The 19,156-nt window shown below is 47.7% G+C and overlaps 1 protein-coding gene across 4 annotated transcripts in view; it reads right to left on the bottom strand.

Moving 5' to 3' along the window:
• Positions 1 to 19,156, bottom strand: part of CNTFR (ciliary neurotrophic factor receptor) — a 204,552-nt gene that overhangs the window by 98,348 nt on the left and 87,048 nt on the right. For 3 of the 4 annotated variants that reach the window (XM_027665418.1, XM_027665419.1, XM_027665420.1), the window contains one exon: positions 8,658 to 8,751. The exons of the other annotated variant lie outside the window; for it this stretch is intronic. In XM_027665418.1, the coding sequence (XP_027521219.1) occupies positions 8,658 to 8,751 (94 nt within the window). The remainder of the gene's footprint in view (positions 1 to 8,657; positions 8,752 to 19,156) is intronic. 4 annotated transcript variants of the gene reach the window in all.

The raw sequence follows: 19,156 nt of genomic DNA, 5'->3' as shown, positions 1-19,156 counted from the left end.
AGGGTGGAGAGAAAGCACAGTATTTCACTTTCAATCCCTGAATATTTGTCAACGGCAGAACAAAGGAAAAGCTGAGCCAGAATCAGGTCTGCTCATATGCATCAGCTCGCTGCACTCACCACCGGGTAGAGACACAGATGAGCAGCAAATGCAGGGAAACAGATTTCTGCCCCTGGTTTTGCTCCTTTCTGGTTGCCTGAGCCCATTCTGATGCTGCCAGGATGGAGAGTGGAAACCCAACATCCCTGGCACAGCAAGAGGTTTCAGTTCAATTCCCAGTTCTCCACCCCAAGGACATGGATGTGGCTCATCCTAGTTCTGCTGCTCGGTAGACGCTTTATCTAATGCCCTTCTGCAGAACTGAGGAAGACTGAAAATACTCCACTGTGGCCGCAGAGCAGAGGCTGTACCAGCAAGGAGATGACTGCCATGGCTCACTTGGTCTCTCATCTCCTACCAGTGCTGCTGGCTCTCTCCCTTTCACCCTCAGCGTTTGGCTTAGCAGCATTTGCTTTTCTGCAACAAGGCAGTGAACTCTTTCAGACAGAGTCAACTGCACACTGAGCATCTTCTCGCCCTTTCACTGGGATGCTCACCTACAGCAAATGCTTCCTTCCTTCCCTTGAGCCTCCCTCCTTCTGCGAGACCCTACCTCTAAGGTGCTCTAACCCTACCACCTCCCACCCTGTAGCCTGCCTACCTTCTTTAACCTTTCCTAAAGCATTTGTGCTCTCTTTCCCTAGCTCTGGGTGGACCCCTCATTCCTATCAAGCAGCTCTCTACAGCTCCAGCACCTCCCCGCACAGGGTGCACCAGCCCCTGCAGACTCTGACTGGAGCAGATCCTGACTCGCCTCCAAAAAGCTTCTTCCCAGTAGATGAAAACTTAGAGTACTACTTGAGAGAAACCTGGGCAAGGAGAGAGGATAGGAAAAGAAACCATCTGAGCCCACTATTTCTGTGGCTGAAGTGAAGTCAAAGACAGCTCAGTGCAGGGTTCAAACTGTCATTCTTAAACACACTCTTGAAAAATATTAATAATAAAAAAACTCTATTGAATCTTCCAAACAGGAATCATGCCTAAATAGCTGTGCACACTAATGTGTGCACACACACACATACTTTATTAATTTTCATATTTTTTGGCAACGTTTCCCAATTGGAGGGGAAATTTGATACCAAGTATATGCTTAGGCAGGGTCTGCAAGATCCACTACGGAAAAAAAATTAAATGGAAAAGAAAAAAAGTCCTTAAACCACATCTGGAGCACTGTGCCTAGTTTTTGGGCCCTGGTACAAGATGGGTATTGCTGACCTCCAGCAAGTCCATGAAGGGCCATCAGGGTGGTGATGAGGCTGAGGCACACAGGAATGAGGACAAATTGAGAAAAAGGGCTTGTGCAGCCTGAAGAAATTATGGTTTTGCAGGGATCAAACAGCAACCTGACATCTCCTAGCTAGAGATTCCTGAGATGATGCAAATAGACTCTTTCCTCCATGGTGAAAAGATGAGCGACAAGAAGCAGGAGCTAAAACAGGAGAGGTTCAGGCTTGCTGTAAGGAAGACATTTTCCTATGACAGTCACCTGCTAGAAGACAAACCCAAACAGGCTGTGGGGACCTAGAGGTTTTCAAAACCCAAATGGGCAAACTCAACTGGTCCCCTCTCAGTATTCACCCTGCCTAGGGCAGGAGGCTGGCAAGGTCACTTCTCACCTGGAAGGACGGGTGAAGGTGTTATTGCTAAGAAAAATTAAATATGAAGAATTCCACCACAAATTCTGAGGGGAATGGCTCTGCTCAGTGCTCCTTTTGAACATGTTGGAAAGAAAAGTCTGGCTGAACAAATCTGAACAGCTCTCTGCCTGGAGTGGGATACAGACCATGGAGACGGACAGAGACCATGGGACTGCAACGTACCAGGGCCAGATACTGTGCTCAGCTCATCCCCATCAATGGAGACCAAGGAGATGGCTGTCTTCCCCTTTTCCAGACTTCCTTCTGTGGGGACCGACTTGCATGACACCAGTAAGTGATTAACGAGCGGCCAACCCCGTCAGCACGCAGGCTGCGTGCATGGGCGCTTACATGTGTGCGCGCTGCTCCCCGAGACTTGGCGGGGAGGGGAGCTGGGGTGAAGAGCGCTGACAAGCAGATGATTAATTGAAATGCAAGCGGGAGGAAAAGTAATGTCCGCTAAGACTATCAGGCGGCGTGAGCATGGGAAAGAAACTCGGAGACGCCGTCTCCATCCCTGCTCCGCACGCATGGCGCCTCCCAGCTCCGAGCCGCTCGCCAGTCCCTTCCTGGCTTCTATTTTTGCAGGTGCAATTTTGTATTTGAAAATAACCATGCTGCACACGCACATATATATTTTTCCCCGCCGTCCCCCGGCTCATTGCACACGGAAACAGCAGCGATGGGAGAGCAAACCTCCCAGTCTGCAGCGCACGGCGGCAATTACACATGCAAGCAGCTCGTTAGCCCGCGCCCCGGGGTGAAGGTGCCCCCAGCCTGGGCTCCTCGCACAGCCTGCACCTTACAAGTGGCACAGGCTTGAAAACACACACAAAGTTACCAGTTTGTGCTTAAGTAATAAGAAGAAAAAAAAGGAGAAAAGAAGGAAATAGAAGAGTCTGCAAGCTCACGTCTGGCTCAGCTCCGACCGTTGCTCAGAGTCCATAAATTATATCCCAAGCATTGGAGCTGGCGTGATTGCACTATCAGCAAAGAGGGCGAGCAAGCTTCTGTTTCTCATCCAACGCAAACAGGCTCAGCTTGGGTCACCAGATAAATAGAATGGAGATGCAATGTGGTACACGCTGTTCCCCTGCACCATGGCTGGGAAAAGTACAGAGGGGGAAGGTGACAGGAAAGGGATATCCTAGGGGGAAGTTTGAAGGAGCAATAACAGCAATAACGTGACCATTTTCTTATGGTCATGGTCAAGGCTAGCACCCTGGGAATGTCCTGCCTCCAGCTCCTTCTCCAAAGAGGAGGACCAAAGAGAAGACCAAAGGGTCTTTCTGCAGAAAGGAGAAGATCCTGAGCTTTGAAGTTTTTGGTTGGAAAATCAGGGATGTGATCTTGCTGGTGGCCTCTTGATATAACCACAGTGCAGATGACAAACACCAGACTCTCGTCCAACGGAGCACTGAGCAAGCAGGGCTTTACAGATGCCAGCTAAAATGTGATCCAAATCTGGGCTGCTAGAGCATGGTTATTACCAGCTTTTGCTTGGCAAGCTGATCCCCAGCCAAGGCGACTGGCTCGAGAAATTAACTTGTTGAGTTGTTCAGCACTTTGCTGCTCAGGTAATGAGCGAAGCTGTAGGCGATTGCATCAGACGGCTTCACAAACCGTTTGTACCATTGACACGGTTTAACAGACTGCTGTTTATGAGACAGAGCAGTATTTAAAAGACACACTTCTCTCAGAGCTGCACATAAAATTTGATAGCTAAATAGCTGTAAATGCTACTGAAGTCTGACAACTCAAAGAGGAATCAAGGGTCTGTCACGCGGAGTATCCGCCAATACACCCGGCCCCGCAGAGCCAGCGAGACTTCCAGTCTCATAAAACCTTTTTTATATTGGAAGTGAGAATTTGTGCAGCGCATATGAACTCTCTTTTATTGGGCTGGTGTGATGCTGAGAAAATGTAGTTAAAGTTGTACAAGTCCTCCTTGGAGCACTATCGGGGTGCCTATAAATCAAAAGCTTTATCCTGAAATGGGTTTACTAAATAAACCCTCTTTAATTTGGGCTCGTGCTGAGCAGCAGGACCACAGTGGGAGTGGGTGCCTCCCCTTGATGCTGCCCATTCATACTGGTGGAGCAGGGCCAGCCTGAAGTGAGTGGTCTCTGGCCCATCTCCCCACTCTCAGAGCCAAGAAGAGGATACCAACCACAAACCATCCCTCCAGAGCCTGGCACTGCTCTCCTCTCTCCTGTTACGGAGGTTTTACCCTCCCAAAACACCCATGGCCCCCCACAGCGCTCCCAGCTCTCAGTCCCAGCCCAGCGGCTGCCCTGAATCCAGTCCAGATCCCTGTGCCTACATGGCTGATTCCGAGAGCTCCTGGGAGCATCCTGGCTTGGAAGGATGACAGACCCACTTTCAGCACCCAGTGGAAATAGAGTATTTCTGAATCTTCACAAAGGTCTGGAGCACTTTGGTTGGGGAGGAAGATGTAGGCCAGCTCCCTTATTCCCCAAAGACTCCTATATCTCTGCTCCACAGCTGCATTAATTATTTCATCTTAGTCTGGCTTCCTCATTAAGCTAACTTAGACGGCCCGTGGGTGAGTGACAGCAAGCCAGTCTGTAAAAGCCCAAGCCAGCAGTGCTGGAAACCATAGGCTTGACATGGACTAATATTAAACATATCTCAAACTCACAATCTTCAGAGAACCTGAGGCTGCTGGCTGGACAGGGGAAATCCCACGCAGAGCCGACAGCACGGCATCCGGGCCAAGCCTGGGTATAGATACCTCACCCCACACTTGGCCAGCAGGGCCTAGCCCGATGCTGGGAGCAATTCCCTCATGGATGCCCTGAAGGTGCCGGGAGTAGAGAGCCCTGGCACTGCTCCCAGTGGACCTGAGTACGACACAAAACATCTGTGTCAGAGCAAGAGTCGGGGAGCACAGCTCCTCCGGCACCGACTGAGGGACGGCCACTTCACTCCACTCATGTGGCTGTGAGCTCAGCTAATTTCAGCATTGGGCTCCTCTTGGGAATGTATGGCTTTTGTGGGCTGTAAGAATGACACTTCAGGGCATTACAAAAATCCCCTTTTTCCAGTGCTGCCAAATACAAGGCTTTTGTGTGAGTCCACTGTATTTTGCCATCTCTGCAAGCAAGTGTAGAAATACAAGACTTCAGCCCCCTAGAATCCTCCAGGGAAAATTCAAAGCAATGAAGAAATATGAGTTGTTTTTCCATGAACCCATTGAAAAAAGAAAAAAAACCACCCTGGAAAAAACCCACATTACTTTTCAGCCCAGTTTTGCCAGCAGTACAGGTCTTTTTCCCACAGTCTAAGGAATCAACACATTTTCAAATCACTCCTGCTTACAGTATTGAATATCAGAAAAAGATTGCCTTCCATTCAGCAGCTGTTTTGGGACACCGAGAGAAAAGGCAAGCAGTCTAAACTTAGGAAAACATGAATAAAGGCTCCGATACATTTAACAACTAGGAACAGGAAAGGAGAGGTCTGCAAGGGGTGAGTGTAGAGAGTGTCAGGGTCACAGTATCCTTCCATAGCCCCAGTCTCTCATGGCAGCAGAGGGATCATCAGAGCACTGCTCCACTCCTATGGATTCTTGGAAAAACACAGGGATGTGTCCTTATTTTCCCAGGAGAATCAGCAGTATCTCCTGATTTCCACACCTTCAGCCTTTCCAATACATGAATGCCCTGGCATGTCTGTGCTGCTGGTGGGGAACAGGCAGCTCCAAAAATAAACCAAGCAGCTTGCTGTGTTAAGAGGAAACACAAGGGAAGGAATAGCAATAGGGGATGGAGGATTTGCTGAAACAAGTTTGCCCTGAAGCACTGGAAGGAGACAAACCTTCGTTTCCTACAGGCTTGTGCTATTTAATCCCCCTGCAGCCCCAGCAATAGCTCCAATCTCATCCTGCTCATCCTGTGTTCCTTGCCTCATCCATAGGGACTGGACCAAAACCCCAGAGCTTTTCTGAAATAAGGGCATGGGCCTGGACCCCAGCTCCAGTGGTTTTCCCTATCTATCAGACCTGGGTGCCATTGGCGAGCAGGATAGTGAGCCTTCATTGGAGAAGGCTGGAAGTCCAGCAGAGCACAAGAAGAGGACCTACAAGGAAGAGAGATGAGGAAGCAAAACTCAGCAGATACCAGCACTCAAGTTGGGTCATGCAGCACATCAACCCTGGTTGAATGTCCCCAGTGATACACTTGGGCAAGGGATCAAAGTCGGGCACCTTGTCCCCATTCTATCTAACTCCTGGTTCCCACCTGGCCCCCATAGAGCTACAAAAAAAAGCCTTAATGCCATCAGGTAAGCAAAGAGCCATGACCGCTAGGCTTCTAACAAAGACAAACTGCCTCTCTCCTTTCTCCCAGATTGCAAGCAGATGTGTGCTTAAATTACCTGCTGCTGACTGTGATGCTTAGCGAAGCGCCGTGGTCTAGGAGCAGAATGAAGAAAAAATGTGTGAATTGAGAGAAGGGAGGATTAGCGAGAATTCAACTGGCTCTGGGAGGGTAAAATGTCATCATTGCAGAAAACAAATATCACTTCCATCGCAAGACAAGCATTCGTGACGGCCAGCACAAGGGAAACCCTCACTTTGTTGAAGTCAGTGGTGAAATTAAGAAAGTTCAGAGAAAGCCCGCAGGGCTGGGTCTGAGCTCCCCAAAGGGAATAGCTCCCAGCCCACAGCACAGTACAGGAGCAGCCCTGCTACATGGCCTTGGCTTCTTCTTCCAAAGAACCTCTTCAGGCTGGTGTACTCAGCTGCCTGCATGACTGGTACACAGTGGCTCCAGACTGGTTTGAACTTCCTGACCTGGCTCCTGCCAGTGTTGGCTCCAGTGGTGGGCTGCATGTCTTCATCCTTTTTCTTGAGTCTCCCCAGAGATGCCATGGGAATACAGCAGCAGCTCCTGTGCCCAGGAGGACACAGACACCCAGGACCCATCTTGGAGGTGCTAAGAAAAATGCTAATAAAGCAAAGGCCTGGAGAAATGTACCCTCATCATGCTGGTCCTCTGTGATGCATGAGGAAAATGGGCTCTGCACCACCTCTGCCCCTACTCAGAGCCTACTTGCATTCATATCAGCAGCAGCTATACCCTCATGGGATGCTGCCCAAAGCCTGCAGCTTCAGCACACATCTTTGTACCAAGGGCAAGGCTCCAAGAAAGGCCTCCTCAGAGAGCTGGGATGTGGGTGCAGCCCAGGAGAGCCCAGACACTGTGCTTCTTCTGTGAGGGCAGCAGATGGCTGCAAGGATCCCTGGTCTTTAGAAGAGTATCCAAGGAGATGTCCCATCTCCCAGCAGCATCTTGCACAGCAGGACAGCATTTTGCAGACTGAGCCATAGAAATCAAGCCCAACCTGCTCCCCTTCCCCCTCGCTGCTCCTGGCTTGCTCTCTGCTGAGCCCTTGCGGGTCACACATGGTGTCCCACTTCCCGGCACAGCTCCGCCGGCTGGAGCAAAGAGCAGAGTCAGACCCCAAATTGCAGATTAGTGCGTTGGGTTCATGCACGGGAAACAAAAGATCGGAAATCTCTGAAGTGCACAGCTGGAATCCACACCCCGACCATGTTTTTGTGAGATATCACGTACATTTTTAAAAACTATCTAGAGAGGGTTCTGCTTTAAAACAGACTGGCGGCTGCTGCACTGACACCGCCGCCTGTCACGCTGACCAGGACCTTCAATTGTTCCCTGTCCCCCACAGGCCATGCTCATCTGTAGCCTTTAGCCTTAGGTTATGAAATGACTCAAAGAAAGGATTAAATGTCCTCCTCTGCGTTCGTTCAACACCAGCTGTGGAGGGAGGGTGGGAAAGGAAGGACGTGTGACCCAGAAAAATCACTGTGGGATACTACCTGCCAACACCCTGAAATGGTGGTTCCCAGAAACTCTGGGATTTCTCTCCCCATCATATGTATGGCCTTTCAAGGTCACTGCAATGGGAATGCCCATAAACAGCCATAAGATACTTACACGGCAGCATGAGGAACATGGACTGTGAAAGCACTGGTCTCTCTCTCATACCGCAAATGTGTGGTTTCTTCTCCCTTTGAAGCTTCTGCAACAGCGACTATATGATGGAATGCTAAAGTATGAGGTCATTCTTTGTCTTTTTCCATGTACCAGGCTTTCAGGCTAAAAGTGATCCAAGGTAAGATTGTATATATTTGTGAGATGCTTAGGTATTCTGTTCCTCAAAACCACTGATTTCCAAGAAGTCCTCCCACATGCTGCAGGAGCCTGGATGAGGGTTTAATTTCCCTTAGGGCTTTGTGTCTTCCTCATTGATTCTTCTTCCCATATCTTACACTGTCTGAGTTCCAAGCTGACCCCTCGACTTATCTCTGCAGGATGTTTGCTTCAGAGCTGATCCTCCGTGAGCACTTCCTGCCTGTACTGCCACCTAGAAATGACCAGTCAGCCCTTCCTATGCCTGCTGCTTCCCAGGACTCCTCCACCTCAAAGCATCCTCTATGATAATTTTGCAGCAAGCATTCCACTCAGGAAAACATGGTTTGCTCCATTCAAACTGACTGACCTCAGAAAAGCAGCAGCTCCTCCATCCTCCCTGACCACTTTTTTTGGTCAAGGAGAATTGACATGAGACATTGCATTTCAAATTGAAATAATTACTTTAAAATGCAGTATGAAATTAAATTCCAACTCAGTGACATGCCACAACCAGCCTCCCCAGAAAAGGAATACTTTGGGAGCCTCTCTAGTGATTGTCCCTTAGGGACTGCAGAGAAGGTGCAACGTGTTGATGCCAGGACTCAGCAGAAACGGTGCTCTACGCACTCGCCATGATGGGACATGGAGCAGGACACCACACCCTATTTGGAAAAACAGTTTCCCATCCATACAATAAATACCAGAGCAACAATATCGAGAAGTACAGACACAGGCTCACCTTAACACAGGGAAGAGCGAAGCCAATCCAACCTGGGACAGCAAAACTGTGAGCGAAATCCCCTTCCAGCAAATGCAGGGCCAACAATGAGATGCTGAAAGAGAGTCATTGAATGAAGGCATTTGCTTTTCCCAGCACATGTGTGGAGTTATTCTCACCTGAAATCGGTTTTTGGACAGCTAGTGAGAACATGCTGTTTCAAGTCAAACATGCCTCGGTCACTGTCCCAGGCAGGGAGTTATCTCTGGCTTTTATTAATGGGGAAAGCCACCGCACTGACCCTCTTGCAGTATTGGGGTGAGAGCAGTAAGGAAGGAGGAGAAGCAACACCTGCTCTGCTTCTCCCTAGGGAAATAATCAAAAAAAAGAACAAGACCACCGCCCACAGCCAGGGATGCCCAGTGTTGCCCGGACAGCTCCAAGCCCAGGCTGCCCTCCCTCTCACACCTAAGATGGGAAACCCATTAAACACTGCAAGCAATGAACCCTCTGCTGCTGCTCCCTGGAGGCACTTTCACGGTCAACTTGAGGAAATTGTTCCTGATATCCAGCCTAAATTTCCCTTTGTTGATTTTCAGTTGAGCAGCGGAAAGGTGGGAGCTTTAATGAGACAAGTGGGGCCGCTGGAGGGGAAGGAGCCGTCAGTTTGAGCGAGGCAATGCACAGAGCTGTGGTTTAAGTAAAACAGCTATTGCGAAAAGCCCAGAATCCTACAAATTTGGGATGGAAAATGCCTATTAACTTTCCCAGTGGACTAACATGAGATTGTTCCCCCATTTTCTAATGCTTCTCCCAGTCCAGCTATTTGATTGGGACCAGAGCTCTGCAAAAATATGAAGGCTTCGTTCTTTTTTTTTCGTAAGGAATTGCTGCACGTAGAATAAAGTGCTGGACTTTACGACCAGATTTTCTTATTTCATCCAAGGGCAAAGTTCTGCTGTTTTGCCCTCTCTGCTCTGCAAACCGTGTGTCCCCTCCACCACTCTAAACTCTTCTGGTGTATGAGTCAGGGTATGATGTGCACAGCAGCAAGTTACTAGCAACTTGTGTGAGCTTTTGGGGGTGAGAAATGCAACACAAAACTGCAGACAACTGCTTTCTGGGACATAGCTGCTGTTCAGCAAGGCATCACCCACCTCATGCGCTTCCTCAGGAGCCCAGCATGATGCTGTATGGCAAAGAGGCACTAGGAGAAGTTCACTGGATGTGAACCCAATGCCATCACTCACTATTTTTTCCACCTCTAATTGAGGAAAAGGCTTTTCATCAGCAGGTAAGACACTGCAATGCTCGTGGGAGCATGCCTGGGATGTGCAGATGTGTGAGCAAGGGGTATATAAAAGAATGATGGTGCAGCCAAGTGGGTTAGGCATCAGATCTGTTGCTTCCAGCAACTGGGACATCAGGACCTAAAAATCCAGCTTAAGAGATGTGATTCAGCAAGCAGAGTAACAATGGTTGAGTCCAGGAACACTGGGCCCCTCTGCCGAGCAGCATCAGCAGTGTACACCCTTGAATCCCAAAACCAGGTTGGCTCCTTTTGGGGGCAAACAAAGCTCCCAGGCTCTGCTGCACCACTGTGGCTAGGGGTTTGCCCATCGCAGCCACAGATCCCCACAGGATTACAGAAACAGAGGCATCAAAAGAGCAAGACCTTGCAGGGCTGGGCTAATTAACTCACCCCAATTTGTCTTAATTGCATGGTGCTTTTTCACTCCACTTTTAGAGGCTTGTAAAGGCAAAGCGGCTGCACGCTCTCTAGAAATGTCAGGCTCTGATTCCCCGGGGAGCTGCTACCCATAAAGTTTTACCAGCAGAAAGGAGAGCAGGGTGTTCTTGGTGGAAAACAGTGAGGGGGTTAGGTGGGCAGGAGCCCTTCCTTGCACCCATGTTGGGTTAGAGCAGTGCATTGCCTCCCCAAAATCAGGACCCAACTTCCCATGCAGAGAAGGGCAGAGGGGTTTGTACAGGCAGCTACAGGCATGCACTCCCTAATACTAACATCAGGTTTTGGAAGCTTGTCAGGCAACACATTAACCTGCTGAGCAGGCAGCCTCGGAGTTTCCTCTCTGTTGCCCTCACAGTGCTCTTTGGTGTCACAGCAATACCTTTGCAGGATACACACTAGCTGCAAAAGCTTCAATAAGAGACATCCACACCAAAACATTAAAGAAAACCTACCTCACCGCCTCTGGTTTTAGCAAAGGGGAATGAAATAGAGATTTTCCCCATCTACTTTCTAAACATCAAGCGAGGGAGCACATTGCATGGTCCATTGCAAATTTGGGATGTGGCAAGACAGCAACCGCATTTTATGTGTTGCAAAACCACCTCCTCTGTGGCAGCTGAGATTTAAAGCATACGCTCCGACCTTGGTAATACTTTTTACATATTGAGTCACTGCTGACACTGGAAATAACAGGGGGAAAGGGCTGGGATTTCAAAGATTTTGATGCATGCCTCGATCTGCTAAGAACTGGGACAGTCCCAGCTGCCAGCCCGGCCCTCTAGCCCTCTACCACTCTTCATTATGGGCACAAGGCAGTGAGATTGAAATGATCTGAGGCAATGTAAAACACTGGCACCCCAGAGTAGGAAGGAGGAGGATGAGGATTCAAAGGAGGATGAGGCACAGGCCTCCGACATGTAGCCCTAAGAGTGATGAGTGCAGCCAAGATGGTGATTCCCCATTTTTTACCAGCCACCTCCAGTGAAGGATGGCTTGAACAGAACAGCCCATTTTTTTTTTCCTGCTGGAAAGAATCAGGACAGGTTCATGTTCTTTGCCTGTGAAGGTAAACATCTCAGAAACAAGGGGAAAGGAGTGAGGAGACTCGGCAGAGAGCCTTTTCACTGGAGGGAGCAAAGATAAATGGGCAGATGGACAGGAAAAGAGAGGAATTCTACCCCATCTGGTCCCTTCAGGCTGACCCTCAGCCAGAGGGTCAACCCCCCTGAGACACTTTACCAGATACATGATTTGATTTCCCAACTCTCTCCCTTCTCCCAGCAAGAGAATAGCAGTCTCCTACAGCTCTGATTTGCTAAATAAAACACTCCTTGAAGGCTCCCCGCAATAACATTTGCAGAGAAAATTGACATTCTTCCTCCTCCCATCAGCCCTGACACTGTTTGTTTGTGAGTTAATAACTTGAATGCTTGGCTGAGCTATTGATCCCTTCTCAGAATGATCATTCTTTTGTCCAAAATACACCAAAATAAAGGAATGAGCTTGCAATGGCAGAATGAACTCGATGCTTGCATGTAGCCCCACTGGCATTGGAGGCAGACTCATGTCCATCCCAGATGCTTGCAGTATCTTCTGCAGACAAAACTGTACAAGGTTGGATTTATTTCTCTCCATTGTCAAGGAAGAGATGTTGCAGCTTGCAGGTAAAAGTGAGCTTTCATGACCCAAAATTATCATTTAGCTTTAAATATTCATCACCCAAACCGGGCTTCATAGAAGAATAGCTGGTGCATGCAAGCGTCTGTGCTAGAGGCATCCAGCAGAAGCAGTGTGTGGCTACCATCACATTTAGTTATAGGAGAAATGGCGCTTCAGAGCCCCAGTTCCCCACCTGAAGGAGAGAGGGTAACACCAGATCAGTCCCTCCATCCAGGACGTGGTGTTCTTTGGGCTTTTGTTATATTAGACAGGACCTGGCATTCCAAAAGCAGAGCAAAGCTCTGGGTTTCACCCACTCCCTCCTGCCAGCACTCACTTGGAAATAGATCCTCCTTCATCATGAACCCTTACAAAACCTGATAAAGGAGGCAATTAAGGTCTCTCCAATGCCCTCATCCTCCTTAACCACTCCTGTGCCAGCAGGGCATTGCACCACCTCTCCCAGGGGAATCCTCGCCCATGGCTGTGTTTTCCTTGGCAACATGCTTGCATGGCTCTGGCTAATTGTTCTTCAGATTGCTCTTTTCAGGAGAGATTTTCATGGTAAACAATCAATTTTTCCCGAGTTGCGATTTCTTTTTTTTCCTTCAAAGCCTTTGATGTCTGGGAAAGTAACAGGCAACCTCAACACACGGCTGAGCATCAGGCGAGGGCTGGGAAGCACTAAGCGGAAATGCATTTAGTTGTCTGGGTCAAAAACCATTTCCTTTGTTAAATGATTATTATTGTTCCAAGAGGACTTCAGTGGGAATTGAGGGTGCTTAGATAGATGGATTCACAGGTTTGCTGAGCTTCTATAAGGGTCTCTATATCCTCCACCATAATTCTACATCATAACTTCCAACACCAATAACTCTTCTATGACTCCCAACAGATATTCCTGTGCCTTCCAAAGCAATAACTTCTCAATGAACTCCAGACCTGCCAAATCGACTGTTTTCCCCCTGCGGACGCCTGCTTTTTGGCCCTTCTCACTGCCCCCCTGGGAATCTTGACCCATTTACCTCTCCTTCTGGTTCCAAGCCCAGTGCAAGGGGAGATGAGATCAGAAAGCGATCTGCCTCGAACGTCAACAAATAGCTCTGGCACTAAAAGCTTTCAGTCATCTCCCATTTTCCTGACTGCTCTCAGCAGTCGAGGATCCAGATCTGGACCTGCCTGCACTTCTGAGCAAACCTTTCCTCGTCACACGCTGCCCTTTCTCACAAAACTCGTTTCTTCCCACCCGTACCTCAAAATTGCTATGACGGTGTAGCAGGTCTCCCCTGGAGAAATTATTTAGGTTATTCATTTGGGTTAAAGAACAAACACTTAAATAAGAAATAAATTGTTTTACATTTCCTGAGTTGCCAAACCTCCCAGTTCAGCTGTAAGAGCATTGTGCCAGGCACAGAGGCACAGAGCTGCTACCTCTTCATGCACTTGATCTTAATGATGTGTTAATTAAGCTAAGGTTAGAGCTGCTCATTACCTTATTATTTTTGGTTCTATCACAGTAATGCTCAGTGGTCTCAATCAGGAACAGACTTTTTTTTCCCCCCTCTCTCCTTTTAAGTCACAAATTATTTCAAGATCTGGTAAAAATAAATGCACACAAGCAGGCTCTGCCCTTTTTCAGGGAATTTTGCTTTGCACGGGAAGAAAGGTTTCAACAGTATGTTTGAATCAAAAATGAACATATGCAAGAAGGGAAGAATGATATGCATCAAAAGTTACCCTTTTTTGTTGTTGTTGTTGTCGAAAAACGTTTTTTTGTAACAAAGAAAAACCCCAGAATATTAATCTTACAACACTGGGTGCTGTGTACAGAGTCAGTTCATGCTGCAGAGCAAATACTGAGCAAGGTACAAAGCTGCCCAAAGGAGGACGGAGGAAGGATAAGTGATTTGACTCCACTTTTGGGCTCTCCCATTGCTATTCTACTCGCTGACCTGCAGACTGCTCCAACTGCCGGGGCCAAGCATGGCCAGCTGCCTCTCAGGTCATCCCCATCCCACGAGCACACGGAAAGCAAGCAGTGCTTCTGTGCCTGAATAAATAACCAAGATTTAAAAGAAGACACTAAATTTGCTGGAGAGCATGTTAAAGGAGTATGCCCTGGTGTAGGTCTCCCCATCACAGGATATCTTCATGTGTGTGCAATGAGTTGTCATCAGTCCTGTGATGAGCTGCCACAGGCACAGCCCTTGTCCTGGGGAGTTGGTACCAGGGGTACCAGGAGCTCTGCAAAACATCCTAGTCTGAAATCCAATGAAGACCAGGAGCGATAGGCAGATGGGGAATGCCACAGAGGAAATTTGGGCAGGTCCTCTTGACACCAGAAGAGATGCTGGTGCTCATTCTCAGGGAACGAGCATGTTGCTGCTCTAGGAATTCCTCATCTCCACTCTCTCCTAGTCAGAGGGAAGTAAGCCACAAAAACCTAGAATCACAGAACCTTAAGTTTGGAAAAGACACCTTATATCACCGAGTCCAACCATTAGGACCTCTCAGTGTCCTAATGCAGGAGGATCCAATGCTTCTAACACTTCTAACCTTTGACTACTGTAGCTGTCAGCTTCTCCTTGTGGGTATACTTAGATGTTGGTGTAGGAATCCCACCAGGAAGACAGGCTTGCATTACATCCCCCAGCTGCACTCCAACGCCCCACAAATGACCTGGCTTTTCAAAGATGCCATCACATCCATCCTATACAATTACTGGGAAACAATTAAGCCCATGATGGACCTCAAGACTACCATGAAAAAATGTGAAAGCAAGCCACCTGTTCCCACAGAGCCTAGTTTCTGCAAAGGATTTGCAACCCAATTTCACATCTTTTGTCAAACGGGAATCAGGACTCCTCTTCCCTGGTTTTCAACCAAATGCAGCCTATGCCATTTCTGGCTGCTTCTGAAAACCACTCAAAAGAAACAAAACCTCTAGACACTGTTTGTGTTTCCCTGCCCTGTGCTGAAATCATCACTTCCCTTTCCATTTGGTGCTGCTACACTCATGGGGAAGGAGCTGATTCTGTCCCACAATTTAACCCTTGACTTCAGAAAACCTCCAAAAGGGAAAAAAAAAGCACCCTTTCGGAGGAGTAGCCCATAGGAAAAAGACTTTAGAGAGGTTCAGCAATGCTTAAATGGATAACAGAGCAGAAATGGCTCCAGCAACTGGGGCAAGAGAGGACTTTTCTAGGGAGTGTGATGCATCCTAAAGCAGCTAGTCCCATCGGCTCTAGTTTTCCAAAGAGGTCTCATAGCACAAAGCGATGCAGGCAGACACACAGCAACTTACTTGAAGGCTCTGGCATCCAGGCTTCGAGCAGAAAGGCGCTGCACAACTGCACTAATTATCTGCTGAACATCTGTCTCTCCCCTACTATCGCAGGGCTGGAGGAGTCCTCCTGCATAGCCGAGGATTAGCACTGGAAAAGATTTTGTTGACTATGTCATTTTGTACAGGAGGGGGAGAGAAAAAAATCCTACAGATTCCTTCAAAGGGGGAGTGTTTCAGCGAGAATCTCTTGGATGAAGGAGAGGAATTTGTGCTCTAAATCAGAGACCTTGGTGAAGCAAGAAGCAGGCGCTTGCCGTGATGTGGGCTGAGGGATTTAGTCCTTAGCTCCAAATTCTGGGGAGCAGGACCTTTGCCCCTGTGGTCCCACACACTGCAAGCAACATCACGGCATCTGTTACAATCCAGAGGGTTCTGGATTGTAATCTTTCTCCCTCCAAAATCCCTTTCATATTTCCTTACAGCCAAATATGAGACCGCAGAAGATTAATGGAGTGAAACTGCAGAGGCGCAGGGGGAACAGTGCATGGTTGGGCTCCCATTGATCTCTTCATCCACAGTTGGTGAATTGCAAACCTTGTTAGAAGCTGGAGCTGCCCTTCAACAAAGCCGCCAGGTTTCTGTAGGAGCAGAGCCTGGGGCAGGCAGAATAAGCCCCTGGGGTGGGGAGAGCTTGAGCAGGGCTCCTGTAGCAGGCACCCAGCCTGCTCCACTGGCAGCAGAGGTTAACTACCAGAGACCAGTCCATTGGTGGCTTTCCAGGGACTGCTTCCCTGGGACAAAGGGGGATTCTTGAGTTCACCAGTGACTCCAGAATTTAGTAATAAAAATAATAAGACTTTCAGTTGTGGTGTGGTACCCAGGGGGAGGTGTGCATCCTTCTCGCTGTCTTGGCCAGGATGTAGTTCTCCCAAAAACCCTCTATATCCAGGGAGAGAGGCAGCAGAACAAAGGACCTAGGACAGGCTGCTGGCATAAAGCACCCCCTAGTAAACTGAGGAGCCTTTTTTCCTGGAGAGGCAGGGGAAGGGATATGGAACTGGAGGCAATGGAACTGGGTGGAGGGAATACATCCTTAATCTTCTAATCTTCAGTCTGCATGCCCCTAAACTCGAGAAGAAGAAACTGCCCAACTTTGTGTTACATCCACTATCCACGTTAATGAGGTTTGTGGAAATATGTGCAAAAAGCCTGAGAGAAGCCTAAAAACCAAACCTGTGGAGAAGAGAAGCTAATTCCCCACTGTTTAATTAGTACAAATATCTTGTGAGCTGGGATTTTTTTTTCCTTTCAAGGCCATCAGGGGCCAGAAACTTGCACAATAACACAAACAAAACGTCCCTTAAAATCAACTGGTGCTTTTGGCCAAGCAGAAACAGTTGGGATTTCCAAATATGGCCCATGGGAACAACAGTCTAGGCATTCTCGGGAAGTATCTCGGAGCCTAAACTGTCTCCCAAGAATAAAATCCTTCAGTTCAGCATGACAAAAGAGCCATTGCATGACAGTCTCTGTCACACAAGTGTGCAAATTAAGTAATCGATCAAACGAGCAATACCTGGGAAAAGAGCGGTGCATGGTGCACGTCACACCAGCAGCAGGAGGACAGGGCTAACCTGTGGTTGCCTCTCATCACATGTGGGCTATTGTATCCCTTCTCCACCAACACCACAGCAAGTGGGGGTTTCTTTTTGGTTTTGGCTTTTTAATCCAAGTTTGGGGAGCAGGACCCTTTCTTGGAGAGAATACAGGTATCCAGCAAAAGCATTTGTTTTGGACTCAGACACCACATAAATCAAGGGATATTCTGTGGGGATGTGACAGAGCAAAAAATTAGATGTAAAATTTGCCAGACAGCACGAAATGAGCTAGAAATTGTTGCCGTCTCTCCTGGGTCAGAGAGGGAATCCTGTCTCAAAGGCTTGGGATTGCGTGTGTGCCGCCAGCTTCACATAGTGACGTTCCCCGGGGCAAAAAGAGAAGGAAGACTTTTTAAAATCACCCATGACTTACTGTCTTCCATCTCTTTTAATTACTTCAAAGGACATGGCCACTGCCCCTCCATGGACTGAAACATCAGGATGTGATTTTTGGAGCCCAGCTGTGCCACCCTGAGAGCAGGGCTGAGCAGCTGCTCAGCACCCAGAGGCCCAGATATGTTTGCAAACAGATCGGGCAAACGGCTGCATGTTTGTAAGTGTATTTTAAAAATCAGATCCTGTTGGCAGGCAACTCTCAGACAGCAAGCAGGGCCAAATCCCATGAATAAATTGCTTGGAGCGAGTAGTTTGACGCGCCATTATTCATAACTAATGCAGTCCTAGTAAACAGAAAATGGAGGCCAAATCTGCCTGTATAGATACCAATGACCTCATCTATTTTCACCCTATTTACTGAGCAAAATAGGCGCAGAAGAGAGTTACTACCATCCTCTAAAAGGAGAAATGGAAGTTTTGGAGGAACAGTATTCCCAACGGCTCCAGAGTACAGTGGGAGTGCAGTGAGCAGGGACGCAAACTGAACTCAGAGTCAGAGCAGAAATTTGGTCCACCAGTGCAAAGAAAGAAATAAAGCCAACCAAATCCCTCTCCCACCTCTGAGCAGCTCTTGCTCAGGATTATGAAGAGCACAGTTTGCCTGAGCCAAGAAGAAAGCTGGAGCCAGCGGAGGGGGCACAGCACCCATAGCACTCTCCTCCCATTTCCCAGCCAGCATTTCAAAGCAGGTTATGTAGAGTTTTTTGGGAGCGGGCAAGCTGCAGTGCACTTCCCAACCTCTCCATAGTGAATTTCTAAGCAAAACAAAGAAAATAAATGAGGGAAGTGAAGAGGGAGCAACAGACTGCTCCTCCACCCAGCACAGCAACTGCAGGGCTGCTCAATTCAACCATCAAATAGTTGGTTACAGCAAGCACAAGACACAACCCTCACGGTGTTTTCATTCACAAAAAAAACATGAGAAGTCACTGCCAGGGCATACTGCACAAACAAAACACCCATCCTGATTGCAGATGGGAAGGGATCTTCGTGAAGCGCAGGTCTGCTAGCGCTGATGCAGCCGCCAGAGCAGCAGCTGCTTCCAAGAAGCCGTGAGGCTACAAACCAGAGCAGACGTGATATTTCTGCCACATTTCCTATGTTCTTTAAGAATTACATTTATTTCAATTTGAGCAACACATAGGAAAATTGTGACCACGGCTGTGATCACTCTTCTCTTACTTCCTTTCCCAAATAAATGCAAATTTTAAAGGCGTTTTATTTGCAAGTTGCTTTCACCTTGAAGAGGCCAGCTCAGCACCTCCAGAATTTACCTTAGGGAAAACCAGAGCCATTGACCTGAAGACTACCACATTCATCTCAAACAAAAAGAGAAATACTTCTGTAAATGACAAAGAAAATTTATTACACTGCTTACAAGTTTCGGCCCATTAAAAAAATTGCCCTGATTTGAATAATTGACTTTTCAAAATAAATACTATCCTTTCATCAATAAGCTCGAAACACAAACTAACCACAAAACCCTTTGGAAAAAAAAAGAAACATAAAAATTATATCTTTACACATTAATAATGTTTATTAATCTAACTGCAAACACATGTCCACATCCCTAATTTTACCATATCACACATCAATAATATTTTACAGTTTTTTCATATTAAACTACACTATTCCCATGAAACCAAAGTCCTAAGTATTCCCCTTAAAAGGCCCTTGACATTTGAATGCAGAATGGTTGCGTTTCAAAGTATTAACACTAAAAGCACATTTGGTTATTCAGACTGGTATTAACCATTCATAAAGTGAATGG

The sequence above is a fragment of the Corapipo altera genome, unplaced genomic scaffold (assembly GCF_003945725.1).
Source record: "Corapipo altera isolate COAL_440 unplaced genomic scaffold, ASM394572v1 61045, whole genome shotgun sequence".
Lineage (NCBI taxonomy): Eukaryota > Metazoa > Chordata > Aves > Passeriformes > Pipridae > Corapipo > Corapipo altera.
Note: the sequence above shows the minus strand (reverse complement) of the source record. Positions and strands in the feature narration are given on the sequence as shown.